Source organism: Narcine bancroftii, chromosome 4 (genome assembly GCF_036971445.1).
Source record: "Narcine bancroftii isolate sNarBan1 chromosome 4, sNarBan1.hap1, whole genome shotgun sequence".
NCBI classification, from domain to species: domain Eukaryota; kingdom Metazoa; phylum Chordata; class Chondrichthyes; order Torpediniformes; family Narcinidae; genus Narcine; species Narcine bancroftii.
In genome coordinates this window covers 189007983-189032206 of record NC_091472.1, presented here as the reverse complement: position 1 = coordinate 189032206, position 24224 = coordinate 189007983, and the positions used below count along the sequence as shown (strand labels likewise).

Genomic DNA, 24224 nt, shown 5'->3' with positions numbered 1-24224 from the left:
CCAGAGCAACACTAAAACAAATTAACATGACTTTGCTTTGGATGAAAATGGAGCCTCACCTTGATGCGAACATTCTCAAAACTTGTGGGGTTTGTGACATCATAACAGATCAAGATAACATTTGTATCTTGGTAGGAAAGTGGACGGAGTCTGTCATAGTCCTCTTGACCTAAATCAGACAAGACAAAAGCACGTAGGTGAGGCAAATTCCATTTACTGTTTTATTTTAAACTATTAACCAGCTACTTTATTACCATAGTGACTCAATCTGTGGCTACAAATTAACCGTGTTGAAATAAATAAGGTACAATTGTCGATCAGATTTAATATACCATAAGTTTACCATAATTTTAGAAACTGTTTGGTTCTGAGGGAGAGCAGTAAGTAATGTTGTATCTCTTCAAATTCTTTTTTTTTAAACTAAGCACCTCACTAGTTCAAAGAGATTTCTACCCTCCCACACCTCAGAGAGGGAAGGTGAGAAATATCACATCAGACTTGCTGTGTGATGAAATATGAACTTTGGCCACCTTGCCAAGCAGGGCCTCTCCCAAACAAATGACATACAAGTAAATTTGTGTCAAGAAACATGACCTATGTGATTCATTTCAGGGAATAAACAATTCACAAGTGAGGATTTCCAAACAACTGGATCTCCAAGCAATTTACCAGTTTACAGAATGTAAGCAAAGGAGGAACAGATTTACAATCTATTTTGAGCTGGTAGAGAAGCTGGAATAGATGAAGGTTGGTGTGTTCTTGTATCTCAGTGGTCACAAGGGAGACAAGTTGCATCATATCATGAAGATTACCATGGGACTCCCATAGAAAATACATTGTCTTAATCAGTGGTTCTCAACCTTTTTCTTTCCACTCACATACCACTTTAAGTCATCCCTAGGCCATCGGTGCTCTGTGATTAGTAAGGGATTGCTTAAGGTGGTATGTGGGTGGGAAGGGAAGGTTGAGAATCACTGCTCTAGACCCAACTGGTACTGAAATATTTTGCTTGAGAAAAATTGGCATTGGCTGGTTTCCTTTGGAGTTATGAAACTGTGCACATAATGAGCCAATTTGGTACAATTAAAATAGTGGTTTTCAAACGTTTTCTTCCCAGCCACATACGACCTTAAGCAATCCCTTACTAATCACAGAGCATCTCTGGCATAGGGAATACTAAAGTGGTATGTGAATTGAAAGAAAAAGGTTGAGAACCACTGGTTTACATCATAAGTATATTGTACCCCACCTAGCAATGGAAACAAATTAATGTTAACTGTTCTTTACTCACCTGGGACAAACCTTTGATATATTCATAATGAAGAACAGGGAGTGGTATATCAGGGATAGTTATTTATGGAATCTAGGAACTCAGCCTGAGGGAAGGGCCATCATGAGGCCAAAGTGCACACAGACGTGCATGATGTGGAGGTCTCCTTACCACAGAGATTCTGACGTGAAACGCGAGATAAAAACAGAACAGGGAAAGTACAGCCAAGGTTGCTAAGGAGTTATGTTAATATTATGCACAACTACACAAGTAGCAACAAAAGAAATATCCAGAATATAGGATAAGATGTGTACAATAAATGATTGGAAAATCATGTATAAATAAGCAGGATGTCAAAAGTCAATAGAGTGGATCAAAGGGCTTGTGTAGTGATTCAGCTGGATGCAATGTACAAAATGTCAATTCTGTGGAAGAAACACAAGTTACTTGGATGGATGTTGGTTCAAGGGCATCGTGATATTTCAGCTGGACTCTGGAGTAAACCCATAATTTCCAACTGAAGCAAACCAGACATTTTAAGGCAGTTCAGTTGAAATCAGAGACACTTCCTATTTATGTGCCACCAGCCTACAGGGAAGACAAGAGAGACTCCAGATGCTGGAAACTGGACCAAAAAAACCCCCCACAAACTGGAAGAACTCAGTGGATTAGACATTAGAAGGGGAGGAAAAATGTGGACGTCCTTGTGTCGAAACCCTGTATGAGGATTGAGAGGGAATTTCCCCCCCACCCCCCAAACTTGACCTGCCTGTCCCACCCTTCCCTCACTCTAAACTGGAAACTTTCCTGTTCCTTCTCAGTCCTGATGCAACCTGCAACATTAATGTACACCTTTCACCTCTGTAGATGCTGTTTGAGCCACTGAGGTCTTCAAACTTGCACCGATGTTGGCTGGGAGGTGACGAATTAGAAAAAAAAACCATGAGAGGTCTGATGTAGATTTTAATCACAGATGACCAGAAAGATACCAGCACTATGGTTGGAAGGAGAACAATGCAGCAGATGGGACTGATAAAGTAGTAAAGATCAGCAATTATTTCTGCTGTGCAACTCATGAAACTGGAACACCAGTGCAACAAAGATTGGGAAAAGAAATGGAGGCAGCGAAAAGAAGACCACAGAGGTCAATGACTTGCCTTGCTACTGTTAATGATGGCAGACACTCAACGATGAAGTCCTGACTCTCAACTGTGGCAAGTTAACAAGCATAACACCCCTGATCACAAATGACAAATGGTAAAGGTCATGGACCAGCTCCCCCACACAGAACTGCACAATTTTCTGGAGGGCCTTTTGCTGAAGTGAAGCATGCAGTGATAGAGTTAATTTGGATGATTTTGTTTTTGTTTGATTTTTCATTTTTAAAAGGAGGGACGTAGCAGAAGGCACACTTGACGAGGTATTCAGTACAACTCCTGGGATGTCATGTTACAACCAGTCGCAGATTAACTACCAGCCTAGCCCCTAGGCTGAGCTTTAGTTAGGCTCCACCTGTCCTTGCCCCCACTTCATTGAATAAAGTGATGTTAAGTTACATTAAATAACGTTTTTGTACTATGTGTAATGTACTACATGTATAAGCAAGAAGTCCTTTCCAGAAGTGCTTTCATGTAATCATGTTCTGACTAGTATTGTTGAGTAATCAAGTCTGGTCTTCACCTGAAAACAGATAAAACCAAATGCCTTACCTGTGCTTGGGGAACAGCACAGCCGACTTCTCCCGGTTTTCTCGCCATTTGTAAGGGAGCCGTAAAACACGGACTTACTCAAGTAACATTTCTGTTTACCATCATATTTTATAGATTTCACAATACTGGCATTTATATTCCGACAGGCTTCGCTCCCTGTCTTTAACCAGTTTACGCACATGTTGACAACTCGTGATGTAATAACACCGTTGTGGTAAACATGATCTCACGGCTGCAGAACGAAATCCAAAAGCATTACTTCTAAATGTTTATGTTTGGAGCCCAAGTTAGAAAACCAAATAGTGTTTGTAATATTCCAGATATGAAAAAAATGTGTAAAAAGTACTGAAATATCATCCAAAATACTCACGTGCACACTCAATTAAACCATTTTATTTTTGCTCTCAGGGCCCCCCCCTCCCTTCCAGACCCCTACGTTTAGGCCTATTCAGCCTAATGGTTAATCTACTACTGGTTACAACGAGACTTGGCTAATGCTGCACGAGGAATATAATGTGGAGTTCACGCACCACAGGAAATCCTCAGTTCATGACAGGATTCCCTTCCAGAGAATGGACTGGAACAGGGAGATGAACAAAAATATGTGTGGGAGACGATCACAGGAAGAGCTGTGACGGGAGAGTGTGCAGGCCCGTGAAACGTGGCCACCAGAAGACGTCAGCTTGTTCCATGAACCCTCCACCTTCTGAGTGGAAAAACCTGTGCCCAAAGCCCCCTTTAAATCTTTCCCTTCTCCCCTTAAACTTGTGCCCTGTAGTTTTCTACTCTCCTGGCACAAAGACCATGACTAACCAGCTTGTTTGTGTATGTTCTCATGATGACTTAAATCTCTGTAGTCACCCCTCAGCCCCCTTCCCTCCAGGGGAAGCAGTCCCATCCTATTCCGTCTCTTCACGCAACTCCAGCTCTCCAGTCGTGGCGATATGCTTGTTGATCTTTACTGCATTCTCTCTATCTCCACTCATTATCCTATACAGGTCTAAGGGGAGAAGGGAAAGATTTAAAGGGGGCCTTTGGCACAGGGTTTTCCACTCAGAAGGTGGAGGGTTCATGGAACAAGCTGCCAGAGCATTGGGAGAAGGCAGGGGCAATTGCAACGTTTTAAAGATATTTGGACAGGTTCATGGAGAGGAAAGGTTTAGAGGGATTTTTGCCGAGAGGAAGCAAAAGCTGAGAAGCTGGAAGAACTCAGCAGATTTCAGACTAGTTTAGGAAACTGGTCGGAAATGTTCATGGTCCATTTCTACCCATGGATGCTGCCCGACCTGTCGAGTCCCTCCCACTTTCCACGGTTTGCTCAAGATTTCTGCATCTCCAGTTCTTGTATTTCTCTGCAGACACGAGGGACTTGCTCAGGAAGGCACCTCGGTTTGCTTAGACGGGTTGGGCTAACTGTTTCCGTTGCTGTCTCACTCGATGTAGCCAGAGATCTTGCAAAGAGGCACGTTTCAATGCAGATGCTCCCAAAGTCTCTGAAGAAAACCTAGCTGGTTCTACTGAGGAAAGGCAGAGCTTGGAATGCAAAATGTCTTCTAGCATCTGGGAAAATGAATGTTGTAGAAAGATATGCAAGCTTCAGGAAAAGAAAAAAGTGTGTTCCTGGTAAAGGCAGGACAGGAAGAGATGTAGATGTCTCGGTCTCTTTGCAGAAACCCCTAACCACATCCTTTTCCTTCTATCATTTCAACATTTTAGGTGAACAATGCATTATAGTTTCAATCTTGAATTAAACAGACTCTCAGAGTCTGTCTCTGAGAGAAAAATTATGTGGATAGCTGAAGATAATGATTCAACTCAGAAAACAAGAACTTCTGTTATCATATCTTCAGGCTGTTCCAAATGATTCACACCCAATACTTTTGAAATGCCGACAAGTACAATGCCATACTTACTGAAAACCATGGCCTAAACTCTTTTTCTGGGTGTTCTTTGAAAAAGGGATGGTGTCAACGATTTGAGGACATCCATGAGCGCAAGTGTCATTGAATCTTTAATGTACAACTCTCTGGCCAAAGTGGACCTCAGTTTATCTCCTCCCATCCAGTGTTTGTAAACCCAAGCCATCATGATCACCTCTGAAAACAGCACCTTCCAGTGCTATGCTCCCAACATTTTGATTTAGTAGAGACCAACAGAACAGGTTACCAAATTGAATATCTCAGAGGGTTTGGTGGCGTAATTGCACTTCATGAACTACACATTTACATTTCTAACTTTCAATCATTAAACACTACATATGACTTCTCATTTTGAAGGTTTGAGTATGTGTGTGTGCCTGCGCGAGGAGGCATAAGGGTGCGCGGTGGGGGGGTTTGCGAGTAGGAGAGTGAGAGTGTGAGTTTCCTTAAGATTAGGTATAAAAATTTATAATTTCCACAAATTAAACTGTTGCATTAAAGTCATTATGTTTTGAAGATGGCTTATACATTATTTTTCAGTAGACTTGAGCGATATTCATGACATAAATGTAACTCTCATGCTTTAGACAGGTGGGAGTGTGTTCGGCTGTAGTGCTAGAATCTGTCAGTGGATCAACGCATCATTGGAGAACCCTTGCTGGCGGTTCCCTAACAACTTTCCGTCAATAAAACAAGCATGACCGATTTTTCTTACCAACACATTTTTTCTGATTAAAATTCAGATACAATTAAATAATCGATTTGTAATTTGTGATTAGGTCTTCTGTCCTTCCAAGGTCTTTTTATTAAAATAGTGCTACAATCCCAGAACTTTCCAGAACTAATTTGCAGCACACCATTTTTGAGGAGGACTTTTCACCAAAGGAAATCCAACATGACCAATGTCAACAAACCATCATGTAAAAGGAAATAACCACTTGAAGTCAAAAAGGTGCAACCCATAAAGAGGAAACAACCAAAGTGAAGATGTCAGTATTGATGCCATGTTGGGGCTGAGATGCACTGCATTAATTACAAATCTCTACGCAACAAAGTTGGACAGAGGCCATTATTGGTATTGAAAGACTAATTTTAGAAATAATGTACAATTTACTTCTTTTGAGTCTATAATGGTGGAAGGTGGGGTTGAGGAGTGAGCGGAAAGAAATCATGACAGAAATTTCTGCAAATAGCTCAGTTGTACGTACAATGTTATAACTCATCTACACAGATTATTATCCCTGGGCCACATTACCAGCATTTACTGGCCTAGCTACTTTAACTAGAGTTGATATGTTTCCTGTGATGTGCTTCAATGTTCCATTAATTCTTGCTGGAATAAGCTCATGAACGTTCATTCAATCCAGGTTTGTAAGACGTGACCTCTCCAGTACAGAGCCGTGCTAACTATCCCGAACAAGTCTATGCTTTTCCAGATAGGAGTTGATCCAATGCCCAAGAATCCCTACCACTGACTGATATAAAGGTCACTTACCTATAATTTGCTGAAATATCCCCAAGGCCTTCCTTAAGGAACAACATTGGTTTTCCTCCAGTCCTCTGGGACCCCACCTGTGGTGAGGGAGGATATGCAGATCAATGTCAACTTCCCTCTAATGCCTCACTCAATAACCGAAGTTCCATCTCATGTCCTCGGGATGCCTCCATCTTAATGTTCTGCAGTAGACCCCACACCTTGCCCACATTGCTATCTACATGCCTTAGAATATTAGCAGATCCCCACACTGATATCACTATCTTCCATGTCCTTCTCCTGTCCTACTCTCACCCTAACCACCCGTTCCCTCACCACCTGCTTGTTTTAAATGTCTCTTAGGATTTTCCTTCATAATTTCACGTCCCCTTTTGGCCCTCCTGATTTCTCGTTTGTGTTCTTTCATGTTTTTTTTCTATTCCTGAAGAGCCCTATTTTGAATCCATTTTGCCAATTTGCCCTGGATCCCATTCAATCCAATCGTTTGGGCCAGTCTCCTGTTCAGGACCTTGTTGAAGGTTTTGTTTAAATTGATGTAGACGGTATCCACACATTGGCCTCATTAATACCTGTTTGAGAATTCATTCAAATTGATCTCCCCTGAAGGAAACAATGCTGACTCTTTTGGGTTAATTTCTCCCTTTCCAACTGGAGATTAATCCTCCACCTCAGGAATTTTCAAATAACTTCCCTACCATTAATGTTAGGCCTCTGATCACCTGGCTTATCCATTTTGCCCTTCTTGAATAAGGGTAAAATATTTACCATCTTCCAATCATCTGGCACCTCTCCTATGGCCAGCAAAGACTTGAAAATCTCGGTCTTGACCCCAGAAATGTTCTCCTCTACCTCCTACAGAGGTCTGGGATACATCTCTCCAGACTCTGAGGATTTAACCAACATTCACAAGTTAAAGAAACAGAAGAGGGCCATTAGGCCCATCGAGTCTCTACTCTAAATTGAATTATGCTCACACCTAGTTCCAATTTCCAGCCTTTTCCCCATATCCCTTGATACCCTTACTAATGAGGTACCTATCCATTTCCTGTTTAAATACTCCCAGTGATCTGGCCTCCACTGCTTTGTGCGGCAGTGAGTTCCACAGATCCACGACCCTCTGACTAAAGAAGTTCTTCCTCTACTCTGTTTTAATCGGATAATTTCTAATTTTAAGACTATGACCCCATCCTCAATTCACCCATCAAGGGAAATATCTTATCCGCATTCACTCTGTCAAAACCTTTCAATATTCAAAATGTCTCTATGAGATCTCCCCTCACTCTCTTGTACTCCAACGAGTACAATCCTAGAGCTGCCAAACGTTCCCCATACGCCAGCCCCTCCGTTCCAGGAATCATCCTGCTAAATCTCCTCTGCCCCCTTTCCAACAACTTCACATCTTTTCTAAGATAGAGGGCCCAAAACTGTACACAGTACTCTAAATTCCAGTGCCCTATAGAGTCTCATTTACACCTCTCTACTTTTAAACACAATACCTCTTGAAATGAACGCTAGCATAGTATTTGCCTTCTTCACTACCAATCCCACCTGGGCATTAACTTTTAGATGACTCTGCACAAGGATGCCCAGGTTTCTTTGCTCCTCCGAGGATTGAATTTTTTCCCCCCATCCAGATAGTTCTCTGCCTGTTTATTTCCACTGCCAAAATATAGAACGGAACACTTCTCAACATTGTACTTCATCTGCAATATATTTGCCCAATCATTCCATATCCCACTGCAATTTTACGGTTTCTTCAACACCTATCTTGGCGTCATCTGCAAATTTGGCCATAAAACTATTTAGTCCACGATCCCAAGTGTTAATATAAACTGTAAACAGCAGCGGTCTCAAGACCGACCCCTGCAGAACACCAATCGTTACAGACAGCCATTCTGAATGGAATCCCTCAATTTCAACCCTTTGCTTTCTGACTATCAGCCAATTTTCTATCCAGTCTAATAAAGTCCCTGTAATTCCATAGACCTTCATCTTATTTATCAGTCTAACTTGTAGCACCTTATCGAAAGCCTTTTGAAAATTTAAATATATAACATTATACTTGCAAAGACATTGAATACCACATCCTTTTTAATAACACGTTCTAGAGTTTGACATTCATCCTCCCTGTGTTCTCCAAATAAAATGTCCTTCTTCATTAGTATATATGGGAATAATATGATGACTTCATTGACATCTTCTGGCTCCATGCACAGATTATCACTTTGGACCCGAGAGCCACCCTTTCCCTGGCCTTTTGTGTATATAAACTTATAAAGTGTTCTGGAATTTTCCTCGACTTGTCTCCAAATCTCACCCTCTTAATTTCTCAAAGCACCCCTTGCATTTTCTGTACTTCTGCAAGTTCACTCTTGTTTTCACCAATATTCCTGAGGGTAAAGCCCAGCAAAAGGTAGTGGACACAGCCCAGGACATCACAGGCAAAAACCATGGTTTTTTTTTACATTGTTCTTGATATCTCTTGACATTCAGTTTCTTGGACTTCTTTAATTTCACCCCTGATGGTAACATGTTGGGCCTGAACTCTCATTAGTTGTAACAAGATGAACTTTGCTGATGTCGTCCAACCAACAAGTGAATGCCCTCAGCCCATCTTTGTCACCTCCAGTCTTATCATGTTAAATTTGGACTTCCCTCAATCCAAGACCTTAATTCTTGTACCATCCTTATCCTTTTCCATAACTCCTTTACTACAGAGTTATAGACATCATCTCCAACATGCTCTTCCACTGACACTTGAACCATGTCCCCAAGATTCAGTCCAGTTCTGCCCATTCTCTTGAAACCCATCTATGTACCAATTCAAAATATTCTCCCAGATGCACTTTAAAATCACCACACCCTCTGCCTCCATGCCTGTCACACTAAATTAATCCTAGTTAGATTTCAGATTTATTGTCCGAGTACATACACGACATCACATACAACTCTGAGATTCATTTTCCTGTGGGTGAGGCAGAACTACCACTAATTGGTAGGGCAAAAAAAACTGTATTCAATGTACACCTGTAAACAGATAAAGAAATGTAAGCAAACTGACTGCAATACAGAGAAATAAAAAATCAAGAAAGTCCTTAAATGAGTCTCTGATTGAGTTTGTTATTGAGGAGTCTGATGATGGAGGGCAGGAGCTGCTCCTGAGACTGGTGGAGTGGGTCTTGTGGCACCTACACCTCTTTCCTAATGGTAGCAGTGAGAACAGAGCGTGTGCTGGGTGATGTGGATCCTTTTTTTTAAAATTTTTTATTTTTCACACCATAAATCACATTAACCATGGTACACACTTTTTACTTTTCACACATATACAGTGCCATTTTCTCCCCCCGCCTCCCTCCTCCCATCCCACCCTCCCTACCTCTCCCCTCCCATCCATTTAAGGTATACATTCTAGGATACATTAAACCAGTCAGACAATGTTGTCATTCAATAAAAATACACCAGAAATTCTACTGAGTCCATTCTTTTCATTTCCTTTTCCTTCCGTTAACTTAGGTAATGACTGTCCCCGGTAGGTTTTCGCTATTGTATTTAATGTAAGGCTCCCAAATTTGTTCGAATATTTCAATATTATTTCTTAAACTATATGTTATTTTTTCCAATGGAATACATTTATTCATTTCTATATACCATTGTTGTATTTTCAAATTATCTTCTAATTTCCAGGTTGACATAATACATTTTTTTGCTACGGCTAGAGCTATCTTAACAAATCTTTTTTGTGCATCCTCCAAATCAATTCCAAATTCTTTGTTTTTTATGTTACTTAGGAGGAAGATCTCTGGATTCTTTGGTATATTGTTTTCTGTTATTTTATTTAATATCTGATTTAGATCTTCCCAAAATTTTTTTTACTTTCTCACATGTCCAGATTGCATGAATTGTTGTTCCCATTTCTTTTTACATCGAAAACATCTATCAGATACTGTTGGGTTCCATTTATTTAACTTTTGAGGTGTAATGTATAGCCTGTGTATCCAGTTATATTGTATCATACGTAACCTCGTATTTATTGTATTTCTCATCGTTCCGGAGCATAACTTCTCCCATGTTTCCTTTTTTATCTTTATATTTAAATCTTGTTCCCATTTTTGTTTAGTTTTACCATTTGTTTCCTCATTCTCCTTTTCTTGCAGTTTAATATACATATTTGTTATAAATCTTTTGATTAACATTGTATCTGTAATCACATATTCAAGGTTACTTCCCTCTGGCAAACTCAAGCTCCTTCCTAATTTATCCTTCAAGTAGGATCTCAATTGGTAATATGCCAGCGCTGTATCTTGAGTTATATTGTACTTATCTTTCATTTGTTCAAAGGATAAGAATCTATTTACTAAAAAACAATTTTCTATTCTTTTAATCCCTTTTTTTCCCATTCTCTAAAGGAAAGGTTATCTATTGTAAAAGGGAGTAACTTGTTTTGCGTCAATATTAGTTTTGGTAATTGATAATTTGTTTTATTTCTTTCTACATGAATCTTCTTCCAAATATTGAGGAGATGATGTAATACTGGAGAACTTCTAAGTTGTACCAATTTTTCATCCCATTTATATAATATGTGTTCAGGTATCTTTTCCCCTATTTTATCTAATTCTAATCTCGTCCAATCTGGCTTTTCCCTTGTTTGATAAAAATCTGATAGGTATCTTAATTGTGCAGCTCTATAATAATTTTCAAAGTTTGGCAGTTGTAAGCCTTCTTGTTTATACCATTCTGTTAATTTATCTAGTGCTATCCTCGGTTTCCGCACTCTCCATAAAAATATCCTTATTATTTCCTTTAACTCCTTGAAGAATTTCTCTGTCAAGTGTATTGGCAATGCCTGAAATAGGTATAATATCCTTGGAAAAATGTTCATTTTAATACAGTTTATCCTTCCTATTAGTGTTAGTGGTAAATCTTTCCAATGCTCTAAATCGTCCTGTAATTTTTTCATTAGTGGATAATAATTGAGTTTATATAGTTGGCCGAGATTTTTGTTTATTTGTACACCTAGGTATCTTATTGCTTCCATTTGCCATCTAAATGGTGATTCCTTCTTAAATTTTGAGAAATCCGCATTATTCATAGGCATTGCTTCACTTTTATTTACGTTTATCTTGTAACCCGACACTTCTCCATATTCCTTCAATTTCTTATATAATTCTTTTATTGATAGTTCTGGTTCTGTTAAGTACACTATAACATCATCCGCAAATAAACTGATTTTATATTCCTTGTCTTTTATTTTTATTCCTTTTATATTATTATCTGTTCTTATCAATTCTGCTAGTGGTTCTATAGCTAACGCAAACAATTAAGTTGATAGTGGGCATCCCTGCCGTGTTGACCTGCTTAAGTTAAATTGCTTTGATACATGTCCATTTACTGTCACTTTCGCTAACGGTCCCTTATATAATGCTTTAATCCAATTAATATACTGAATTTTTGCAATACTTTGAACAAATAATTCCATTCTACTCTATCAAAGGCCTTCTCTGCGTCTCAAGCAACTGCTACTGTAGGTGCTTTATTCCCTTCTACTGCATGAATTAAGTTAATAAATTTACAAATATTGTCTGTTGTGCGTCTTTTTTTAATAAATCCAGTTTGGTCTAAATTTACCATTTTCGGTACATACTCTGCTAATCTGTTTGCTAATAGTTTAGCTATTATCTTATAATCTGTGTTAAGTAAAGATATTGGTCTATATGACGCTGGTGAGAGTGGATCTTTCCCTTGCTTTAGTTTTACTGTAATTATTGCTGTTTTACATGAATCTGGTAAGCTTTGTGTTTTATCAATCTGGTTGATTACTTCCAGGAGGGGCGGAATTAATAAGTCTTTAAATGTTTTGTAGAATTCTATTGGGAATCCATCCTCTCCTGGTGTCTTATTATTTGGTAATTTTTTAATTATCTCTTGTATTTCTACTATTCCAAATGGCTCTGTTAATTTATTTTGTTCCTCTATTTGTAGTTTTGGTAGTTCAATTTTAGTCAGAAATTCATCTATTTTCCCTTCTTTCCCTTCGTTTTCAGTTCGGTATAATTGTTCATAGAATTCTCTAAAGTTTTCCTTAATTTCTTTTGGATTATATGTAATTTGTTTGTCTTTTTTCCTTGATGCCAATACCATTTTCTTAGCTTGTTCTGTCTTAAGCTGCCATGCTAGGATTTTGTGCGTTTTTTCACCCAGTTCATAATATTTCTGTTTTGTCTTCATTATATTCTTCTCCACCTTATATGTTTGTAGTGTTTCATATTTTATTTTTTTATCCGCCAATTCTCTTCTTTTAGTTGTATCTTCCTTCATTGCTAATTCTTTTTCTATATTTACTATTTCCCTTTCCAACTGCTCTGTTTCCTGATTATAGTCCTTCTTCATCTTGGTTACATAACTTATTATTTTCCCTCTAATGAATGCTTTCATTGCATCCCATAGTATAAACTTATCTTCCACTGATTCCGTATTTATTTCAAAATACATTTTTATTTGTTTTTCAATAAATTCTCTAAAATCCTGCCTTTTAAGTAACATGGAGTTTAATCTCCATCTATACATTCTTGTAGGCATGTCTTCTAACTTTACTGTCAATATTAAGGGTGAATGGTCCGATAGTATTCTAGCTTTATATTCTGTTTTTCTTACTCTATCTTGCATACGAGCTGATAACAAAAATAGGTCTATTCTTGAGTATGTTTTATGTCTAGCCGAGTAATATGAATATTCCTTTTCCTTTGGGTGTTGTTTCCTCCATATATCCAAAAGTTGCATTTCTTCCATCGATTTAATTTTAAATTTGGTTACTTTGTTCTTTCTGTTAATTTTTTTTCCCAGTTTTGTCCATATTTGAATCCAAATTCAGGTTGAAGTCCCCTCCTATTAATATGTTCCCTTGCGTATCTGCTACCTTCAAAAAGATATCTTGCATAAACTTTTGATCTTCTTCGTTAGGTGAATATACATTGAGTAGATTCCAAAACTCCGAATATATCTGACATTTTATCATTACATATCTCCCTGCTGGATCTATTATTTCCTCTTCTATTTTAAATGGCTCATTTTTACTAATTAATATAGCTACTCCTCTTGCTTTTGAATTATACGATGCTGCTGTTACGTGTCCTACCCAATCTCTCTTTAATTTCTTGTGCTCCAATTCAGTTAAATGTGTTTCTTGCACGAATGCTATATCAATTTTTTCTTTTTTCAGTAAATTTAGCAGTTTCTTCCTTTTAATTTGGTTATGTATTCCACTAATATTTAAAGTCATATAGTTCAACGTAGCCATTTTATACTTTGTTTATCTTCCCTTTCCGTTTCTCCATCATTACCTTTCCTTCTTATCCATTTCTGTTTTCTTGTTTTGAACCCTTTAGAAGACAACATTCCTAAAACATCAAACATTTTCCTTGGAGGAGTCACGTGATGGAGTAGTGGCCGGACGGTGAACTCCAGCCCTCTCCAGAAAAGTCGGGAAAAACAAAGGAAAACACAAAGGCACAGAAATAAAAGTTACAGAAAAGTAAGTATAAAGGTGGAAAGAAGATGGCGACAAAAAAAGAAAAATCGAAAGCAACGGTAAGAAGAGAGGAAGAGAAGACAAAGGAGGAAAAAGGTGAAAAAAAACACACCGACGGGAAGGGGGACCAGCTGGGGAGTTGATCTCCACAGCCGGCAACGTCAGCTGCAGAACACCTGCAGCAAGAAGAGACCACAGAAGACAATAGAAACAAGAAAGAAGAGGAGGAAAGGGCACCAAAGAAACAACAGATGGCCAACCCAGAGGAAGAAGAGGAAGAGTACAGTGAAATAGAAGAAGAAAAGAAAAGCAAGATAAAGGATATACTTTCTCTTATTAAAGGATACATGGAGTCATTTAAAGAATGGCAAACACAGGAATTTAAGGATTTAAGAAAAAGAATAAACAACACAGAAGAGAAAATAAATAAAATAGAGATGACCTTAACAGAAATGGGAAAGAAAATGGACAAGATGGAAGAGCGGGCAGTAGCAGCAGAAATGGAGGTAGAAGACTTAAAAAAGAAATTGGAGGAATCTAATAAAAAAACTAAAGAGACACAAGAACTACTAGCTCAAAAAATAGATACAATGGAAAACCATAACAGAAGAAATAACATAAAGATAGTGGGCCTTAAGGAAGATGAAGAAGGCAAGAATATGAGGGAGTTTATAAAAGAGTGGATCCCTAAGACCCTAGGATGTCCAGAACTACAGCAAGAAATGGAAATAGAAAGGGCACATAGAGTATTGGCCTCTAAACCACAACCACAACAAAAACCAAGATCTATTGTAGTAAAATTCCTAAGATATACTACAAGAGAAAAAGTACTGGAGAAGACAATGGAAAAAGTAAGAGAGGGCAACAAACCACTGGAGTATAAAGGGCAAAAAATCTTCATTTATCCAGATATATGTTTTGAACTCCTAAAAAAGAGAAAAGAGTTCAATACAGCAAAGGCGATTTTATGGAAGAAAGGGTATAAATTTATACTAAAGCATCCAGCGGTATTGAAAATATTTATGCCAGGACAACAAAACAGACTATTCTCGGATCCAGAAGAAGCATGAAAATTTGCAGAACAATTACAAAAATAGACTGAGGGAGGAAGACGGGTAATGAGAGTTAAAATGATCACGATTGATATGTATGTGGGTAAAGACAAAAATAGACTGAGGGATGAAGACGGGTAATGAGAGTAAAAATGATCACGATTGATATGTATGCGGGTAAAGAGGTATAAGAGTGAATAGAGACAATGTACATACGTGAATGTATCTGTACTTAGAGGAAAATATAGATAGTATAGACAAGAATTAATAAGGGAAGGTAATGGAATAGAGAGAATAAGGAGGGAATTAAAAGAGTGACCTTTGTGACATATGAAAAGTCAAATCTTTTCTGGGGGGGCGGGGTGGGGGGAAATAGCGGTCACTGCAAAATCAGTTGACGCTTGCGAGTGGATTCGCAAATCCAAATGGAGAGGGGAGATGTGGTTGTCCGACAAGGGATAAAGGACAACTCAGGAGGTGAAGGGGAGATTGGGGATAAATAAGATAGAAATAGGAGAATAAGGAAAATGTTGAATGTTGTAGGAATGTTGTCTTATAAAGAGTTGAAAATAAGAAAACAGAAATGGAAAAGGAGGAAAGGTAATGATAGAAAAACGGAAAGAGAAGATAAACAAAATATAAAAGGGCTACGCTGAACTATATGACTTTAAATATTAATGGAATACATAAACAAATTAAAAGGAAGAAACTACTAAATTTAAATGAATAAATGTATTCCATTAGAAAAAATAATATATAGGTTAAGAAATAATATTGAAATATTCGAACAAGTATAGGAGCCTTACATTAAATACAATAGCGAAAACCTACCGGGGACAAACATTACCTAAGTTGATGGAAGGAGAAGGAAAGAAAAGAATGGACTCAGTAGAATTTCTGGTGTATTTTTGTTGAATGACAACATTGTCTGACTGGCTTAATGCAACCTAGATTGTATACCTAAAATGGATGAGAGGGGGGGGTGGAGGGGTTGCTTGGGAGGAAGGGGGGGGAGAGAAAATGTCACTGTATATGTGTGAAAAAGAAATAGTGTATATCATGGCTAATGTGATTTATGGTGTGAAAAATAAAACATTAAAAAAAAATAAAAATAATTTTTCCTTATTCCCCTATTTAAAACTTCTTTTGCCCCAATCTCCCCTTCCCCTCCTGAGTTGTCCTTTATCCCTTGTCGGACAACCACATCTCCTCTTTCCATTTGGATTTGCGAATTCACTCGCAAGCGTCAGCTGATTTTGCAGTGACCGCAACTCCTCCCCACACAGCCCCCCCCAGAAAAGATTTCACTTTTCATATGTAACAAAGGTTACTCTTTTAGTTCCCTCCTTATTCCCTCTATTCCATTTCCTTCCCTTATTAATTCTTGTCTATACTATCTATATTTTCCTCTAAATACGGATACATTCATGTATGCACATTATACATATACACACATATACCTCTTTACCCACATACATATAAATCATGGTCATTTTTACTCTTATTACATATCTTCATCTCTCTGGTTGTTTTGTAGTTGTTCTGCAAAATTCCTTGCTTCCTCTGGATCCGAGAATAGTTTTTTTTCCCCATAAGATTGTTTTCGATGTATTGAACTCCTTTCTGTTCTTCAGTTCAAAACTTATGTGTCTTTTTAGTTCTCAGTCTTTTGTACTCTCATCACACGTCTTCATCCCTCAGTCTATTTTGTAATTGTTCTGCAAATTTCGTGCTTCCTCTGGATCCGAGAATAGTCTTTTTTGTTGTCCTGGAATAAATATTTTCAATACCGCTGGATGCTTTAGTATAAATTTATACCCTTTCTTCCATAAAATCGCCTTTGCTGTATTGAACTCCTTTCTCTTCTTCAGGAGTTCAAAACTTATATCTGGATAAATGAAGATTTTTTGCCCTTTATACTCCAGTGGCTTGTTGCCCTCTCTTACTTTTTCCATTGTCTTCTCCAGTACCTTTTCTCTTGTAGTATATCTTAGGAATTTTACTAAAATAGATCTTGGCCTTTGTTGTGGTTGTGGTTTAGAGGCCAATGCTCTATGTGCCCTTTCTATTTCCATATCTTGCTGTAGTTCTGGACATCCTAGGATCCTGGGGATCCAATCTTTTATAAACTCTCTCATATTCTTGCCTTCTTCATCTTCCTTAAGGCCCACTATCTTTATGTTATTTCTTCTGTTATAATTTTCCATTATATCTATTTTCTGAGCTAACAGTTCTTGTGTCTCTATAACTTTTTTATTAGATTCCTCTAATTTCTTTTTTAAGTCCTCTACCTCCATTTCTACTGCTGCTTCTCGCTCTTCCATTTTATCCATTTTCTTTCAAATTTCTGTTAAGGTCATATCTATTTTATCCATTTTCTCTTCTGTATTGTTTATTCTTCTTCTTAAATCATTAAATTCTTGCGCTTGCCATTCTTTAAATGATTCCATGTATTCTTTAATAAGAGAAAGTATATCCTTTATCTTGCCTTTCCCTTCTTCTTCTATTTCACTGTACTCTTCCTCTTCCTTTTCTTCTTCCTCTGGGTTGGCCATCTGTTGTTTCTTTGTTGCCTTTTTCTTCTCTTCTTTCTTGTTTTCGTTGTCTTCTATGTTCTCCTCTTGCTGCAGGTGTTCTGCAGCTGTCATTGCCGGCTGTGGAGATCGACTCCCCAGCTGGTCACCCCTCCCGTCGGTGTGTTTTTTTTGCATGCGCGGTTGCGCACTTTTACTCGGCTCAGCGAGCCATTTTTGTAGTCCACTTTTTACCGACCTGAGGGAGCGGGTTTCTCTCTCCACCGCGGGCCTCTTCGAGCAGGTAAGGCCTTCTTCTTCTTCTTCCGTTGTCTTCTCTTCCTGTCTTCTTACCATTGATTTCGATTTTTCTTTTTTCGTCGCCATCTTCTTTCCACCTTTATACTCACTTTTCTTTAATTTTTATTTTTGTGCCTTTGTGTTTTCCTTTGTTTTTCCCGACTTTTCTGGAGAGGGCTGGAGTTCATCGTCCGGCCACTACTCCATTGCGTGACTCCCCTGTGGTGTGGATCCTTGATGATTGCTACTGCTCATTGACGGCAATGTACCCTGGAGACATTCTTGATGGTGGGGAGGGTTTTTGACCGTGATGTCCTGGGCTATGTCCACTACCTTTTGCAGGCCTTTATGCTCAAGAATATTGGTGTCCTTATACCAGACAGTGATGCAGCTGGTCAGCACACTCTCCACCACACATCTGTAGAAATTTTCCAGGGTTTATGCTATTACACCAAACCTCCACAATATTAAGGAAGATTAAATCCCTTACTTCTATAATCTTATGTCTCTTGCGTGCCACATCCTGGCAAAGTGATTCCCACTAGTGTTGCTAAGCTCTACCAAATAGTTTTATTTGAAGATTTTCTCTAAAATCCACCCTCATAACTGTAATGGACTCCTTAATCATTATTACAATGTCATTGCCTTTTTTAAAAAAAATTACATATCTCATCTCACACCTGATAATTTTGAATATTGGAATAAGTAGATTATGTTGAATTGCACATCCAGACCTTCTTTTGGCCATGTCTCTGATCTTATGCAGTTCTGTAGTTGTATTAAGCTAGCAATTAGAATAGACACTTTTAGTGATATGCATTTTCCAAGCTCCTCTGAGAAGAGGAAGAAAACTCTGAGAATGAAAAGATTTTAAATGCTACACTATGCTCCACAATGTCATATTTGGAATAAATTATTAATTAGAAAACTGCATGCAGCAGTTAATGCTGCTGCCTTCTGACTCCAGGGACTAGGTATGATTCTGTCCCTTGGATGGAGTGCTATCTTTATAACTGTATGAATTTCCTCCATAGAACCATAGAAAACTCCTACACAGAAAACAGGCCATTCAGGCCTTCTAGTCTGTGTCAAAACATCATTACTCTAGCCTCATTGACCTGCACCCATTCCATAATCTTCCAGACCTCTCCCATCCATGTATCTATCCAATTTATTCTTAAAACTAAGAGTAAGCCTCCAGAGTCATACATTCTGGGAGATATTGAGTAAGTTAATTTTAAACTGTCCAAGTACCAAATTCAGTTTGCTAAGGTTGCACTGTTGGTAGCTAGGAAGTATATAGCGACTTCATCTCCAACATCAAAGTACTGGAGCTGGCAGAGGCCGACAGCATCGAATCCACGCTGCTGAAGATCCAGCTGCGCTGGATGGGTCACGTCTCCAGAATGGAGGACCATCGCCTTCCCAAGATCGTGTTATATGGCGAGCTCTCCACTGGCCACCGTGACAGAGGTGCACCAAAGAAAAGGTACAAGGACTGCCTAAAGAAATCGCTTGGTCAAAAATAGACTGAGGGATGAAGACGGGTAAGGAGGGTAAAAATGACCACGATTGATATGTATGCGGGTAAAGAGGTATAAGAGTGAATAGAGACAATGGGCATATGTGAAAGTATCTGTAATTAGAGGAAAACATAGAGAGTATAGACAAGAATTAATAAGGGAAGGTAATGGAATAGAGAGAATAAGGAGGGAATTAAAAGAGTGACCTTTGTGACATATAAAAAGCGAAATCTTTTCTGGGGGGGGGCTGGGTGGGGGAAAAGAGCGGTCACTGCAAAATCAGTTGACGCTTGCGAGTGGATTCGCAAATCCAAATGGAGAGGGGAGATGTGGTTGTCCGACAAGGGATAAAGGGCAACTCAGGAGGGGAAGGGGAGATTGGGGATAAAGAAGATAGAAATAGGAGAATAAGGAAAATGTTGGATGTTGTAGGAATGTTGTCTGGTAAAGAGTTGAAAATAAGAAAACAGAAATGGAAAAGGAGGAAAGGTAATGATGGAAAAACGGAAAGAGAAGATAAACAAAATATAAAATGGCTACGCTGAACTATATGACTCTAAATATTAATGGAATACATAACCAAATTAAAAGGAAGAAACTACTAAATTTACTGAAAAAGGAAAAAATAGATATAGCATTTGTCCAAGAAACACACTTAACTGAATTGGAGCACAAGAAATTAAAGAGAGATTGGGTAGGACATGTAACAGCAGCATCGTATAATTCAAAAGCAAGAGGAGTGGCTATATTAATTAGCAAGAATGTGCCATTTAAAATAGAAGAGGAAATAATAGATCCAGCAGGGAGATATGTTATGATAAAATGTCAGATATATGCAGAGCTTTGGAATCTACTTAATATATATTCACCTAACGAAGAAGATCAAAAGTTTATGCAAGATATCTTTTTGAAGGTAGCTAATACGCAAGGGAACATACTAATAGGAGGGGATTTCAATCTGAATTTGGATCCAAATATGGATAAAACGGGGAAAAAAATTAACAGGAAGAACAAAGTAACCAAATTTATAATTAAATCAATGCAAGAAATGAAACTTGTGGACATATGGAGGAAACAAAACCCAAAAGAAAAGGAATACTCATACTACTCGACTAGACATAAAACATACTCAAGGATAGACCTATTCCTGTTATCAGCCCACATTCAAGGGAGAGTTAGGAAAACGGAATATAAAGCTAGACTATTATCGGACCACTCACCCCTGTTATTGGCAATAGAGCTAGAGGACATCCCTCCAAGAATGTATAGATGGAGATTAAACCCCATGCTACGTAAAAGACAGGATTTTAGAGAATTTATTGAAAAACAATTAAAAATGTACTTTGAAGTAAATACGGAATCAGTGGAAGATAAGTTTATACTATGGGACGCAATGAAAGCATTCATTAGAGGGCAAATAATAAGTTATGCAACCAAGATGAAGAAGGACTATAATCAGGAAACAGAGCAGTTGGAAAGGGAAATAATAAACATAGAAAAAAAATTAGCAATAAAGGAAGATACAACCAAAAGAATAGAATTGGCGGATAAAAAAATAAAATATGAAACATTACAAACATATAAGGTGGAGAAGAATATAATGAAGACAAAACAGAAATATTATGAACTAGGGGAAAAAACACACAAAATCCTAGCATGGCAGCTTAAGACAGAGCAAACTAAGAAAATGGTATTGGCAACAAGGAAAAAAGACAAACAAATTACATATAATCCAAAAGAAATTAAGGAAAACTTTAGAGAATTCTATGAACAATTATACCGAACCGAAAACGAAGGGAAAGAAGGGAAAATAGATGAATTTTTGACTAAAATTGAACTACCAAAACTACAAATAGAGGAACAAAATAAATTAACAGAACCATTTGGAACAGTAGAAATACAAGAGATAATAAAAAATTTACCAAATAATAAGACACCAGGAGAGGATGGACTCCCAATAGAATTCTACAAAACATTTAAAGACCTAATAATACCGCCCCTCCTGGATGTAATCAACCAGATTGATGAGACACAAAACTTACCAGATTCATGTAAAACAGCAATAATTACAGTGATACTAAAACAAGGGAAAGATCCACTCTCACCAGCGTCATATAGACCAATATCTCTGCTAAACACAGATTATAAGATAATAGCTAAACTATTAGCGAACAGATTAGCAGAACAGGTACCGAAAATGGTAAATTTAGACCAAACTGGATTTATCAAAAAAAGACGCACAACAGACAATATTTGTAAATTTATTAACTTAATTCATGCAGTAGAAGGAAATAAAGCACCGGCAGTAGCAGTTGCTTTAGACGCAGAGAAGGCCTTCGACAGAGTAGAATGGAATTACTTGTTCAAAGTATTGCAAAAATTCAGTTTACCGGAGAAGTATATTAATTGGATTAAAGCATTATATAAGGGACCGTTAGCGAAAGTGACAGTAAATGGACATGTATCAAAGCAATTTAACTTAAGCAGGTCAACGCGGCAGGGATGCCCACTATCACCATTATTGTTTGCGCTAGCTATAGAACCACTAGCAGAATCGATAAGAAGAGATAATAATATAAAAGGAATAAAAATAAAAGACAGGGAATATAAAATCAGTCTGTTTGCGGATGATGTGATAGTGTACTTAACAGAACCAGAACTATCAATAAAAGAACTATATAAGAAATTGAAGGAATATGGAGAAGTGTCGGGATACAAGATAAACGTAAATAAAAATGAAGCAATGCCTATGAACAACGCGGATTTCTCAAAATTTAAGGAGGAATCCCCATTCAGATGGCAAACGCAGGCAATAAGATACCTAGGTGTGCAAATAAACAAAAATCTAGGCCAATTATATAAACTCAATTACAATCCACTAATGAAAAAATTACAGGACGATTTAGAGCATTGGAAAGAGCTACCACTAACACTGATAGGAAGGATAAACTGTATTAAAATGAACATTTTTCCAAGGATACTATACTTATTTCAGGCATTGCCAATACAACTGACAGAAAAATTCTTCAAAGAGTTAAAGAAAATAATAAGGAGATTTTTATGGAGAGGGGGGAAACCGAGGATAGCACTAGATAAATTAACAGAATGGTATAAACAAGGAGGCTTACAATTGCCAAACTTCAAAAATTATTATAGAGCCGCACAATTAAGGTACCTATCAGATTTTTACCAAACAAGGGAAAAACCAGACTGGACGAGACTAGAATTAGATAAAATAGGGGAAAAGATACCTGAACACATATTATATAAATGGGACGAAAAATTGGTACAACATAGAACTTCTCCAGTATTACAACATCTCCTCAATATATGGAAGAAGATTCATGTAGAAAGAAATAAAATAAATTACCAAATACCAAAACTAATATTGACGCAAAATAAGCTACTCCCTTTTACAATAGACAACCTTGCCTTTAGAAAATGGGAAAAAAAAGGGATTAAAAGAATAGAAAATTGTTTTTCAGGAAGTAGATTCTTATCCTTTGAACAAATGAGAGATAAGTACAATATAACTGGAGATACAGCGCTGGCATATTGCCAACTGAGATCCTACTTGAAAGATAAATTAGGAAGCAACTTGAGTTTACCAGAGGGAAGTAACCTTGAATATGTGATTACAGATACAATGTTAATCAAAAGATTTATAAAAAATATGTATATTAAACTGCAAGAAAAGGAAAATGAGGAAACAAATGGTAAAACTAAACAAAAATGGGAACAAGATTTAAATATAAAGATAAAAAAGGAAACATGGGAGAAGTTATGCTCTGGAACGATGAGAAATACAATAAATACGAGGCTGCGTATGATACAATATAATTGGTTACACAGACTATACATTACACCGCAAAAGTTAAATAAATGGGACCCAACAGTATCTGATAGATGTTTTCGATGTAAAAAAGAAAGGGGAACAACAATTCATGCAATCTGGACATGTGGGAGAGTAGAAAAATTTTGGGATGATCTCAATCAGATATTAAATAAAATAACAGAAAACAATATACCAAAGAATCCAGAGATCTTTCTCCTAAGTAACATAAAAAATAAAGAATTTGGAATTGACTTGGAAGATGCACAAAAAAGATTTGTCAAGATAGCCCTAGCCGTAGCAAAAAAATGTATTATGTCAACCTGGAAATTGGAAGATAATTTGAAAATACAACAATGGTATATAGAAATGAATAAATGTATTCCATTAGAAAAAATAACATATAGTTTAAGAAATAATATTGAAATATTCGAACAAGTATGGGAGCCTTACATTAAATACAATAGCGAAAACCTACCGGGAACAAACATTACCTAAGTTGATGGAAGGAGAAGAAAAGAAAAGAATGGACTCAGTAGAATTTCTGGTGTATTTTTGTTGAATGACAACATTGTCTAACTGAATTAATGCAACCTAGATTGTATACCTAAAATGGATGAGAGGGGGGGGGGTGGGGGGGTTGCTTGGGAGGAGGGAGGGGGGAGGGAGAAAAAGTCACTGTAAATGTGTGGAAAAGAAAAAGTGTATATCATGGCTATTGTGATTTATGGTGTGAAAAATAAAAAATTAAAAAAAAAAAAAAAATTCGCTTGGTGCCTGCCACATTGACCACCGCCAGTGGGCTGATATCGCCTCAAACCGTGCATCTTGGCGCCTCACAGTTTGGCGGGCAGCAACCTCCTTTGAAGAAGACCGCAGAGCCCACCTCACTGACAAAAGGCAAAGGAGGAAAAACCCAACACCCAACCCCAACCAACCAATTTTCCCCTGCAGCCGCTGCAACCGTGTCTGCCTGTCCCGCATTGGACTTGTCAGCCACAAACGAGCCTGCAGCTGACGTGGACTTTTACCCCCTCCATAAATCTTCGTCCGCAAAGCCAAGCCAAAGAATACCTAGGTATCACA

The 24224-nt window shown here is 37.8% G+C and overlaps 1 protein-coding gene and 1 long non-coding RNA gene across 3 annotated transcripts in view; one reads left to right on the top strand and one right to left on the bottom strand.

Moving 5' to 3' along the window:
- Positions 1–24224, bottom strand: part of rhof (ras homolog family member F) — a 58930-nt gene that overhangs the window by 12045 nt on the left and 22661 nt on the right. For both annotated transcript variants that reach the window (XR_011356269.1, XM_069933286.1), the window contains exon 4: positions 60–169. Coding sequence is in view for 1 of the 2 variants with exons in the window: in XM_069933286.1 (XP_069789387.1) it covers positions 60–169 (110 nt within the window). In the remaining variant the exon portion in view is untranslated. The remainder of the gene's footprint in view (positions 1–59; positions 170–24224) is intronic.
- LOC138761344 (uncharacterized) lies at positions 128–5612 on the top strand. Its single transcript, XR_011356270.1, has 3 exons — positions 128–197; positions 613–747; positions 5486–5612. It is a non-coding gene; the product is annotated as an uncharacterized lncRNA (long non-coding RNA).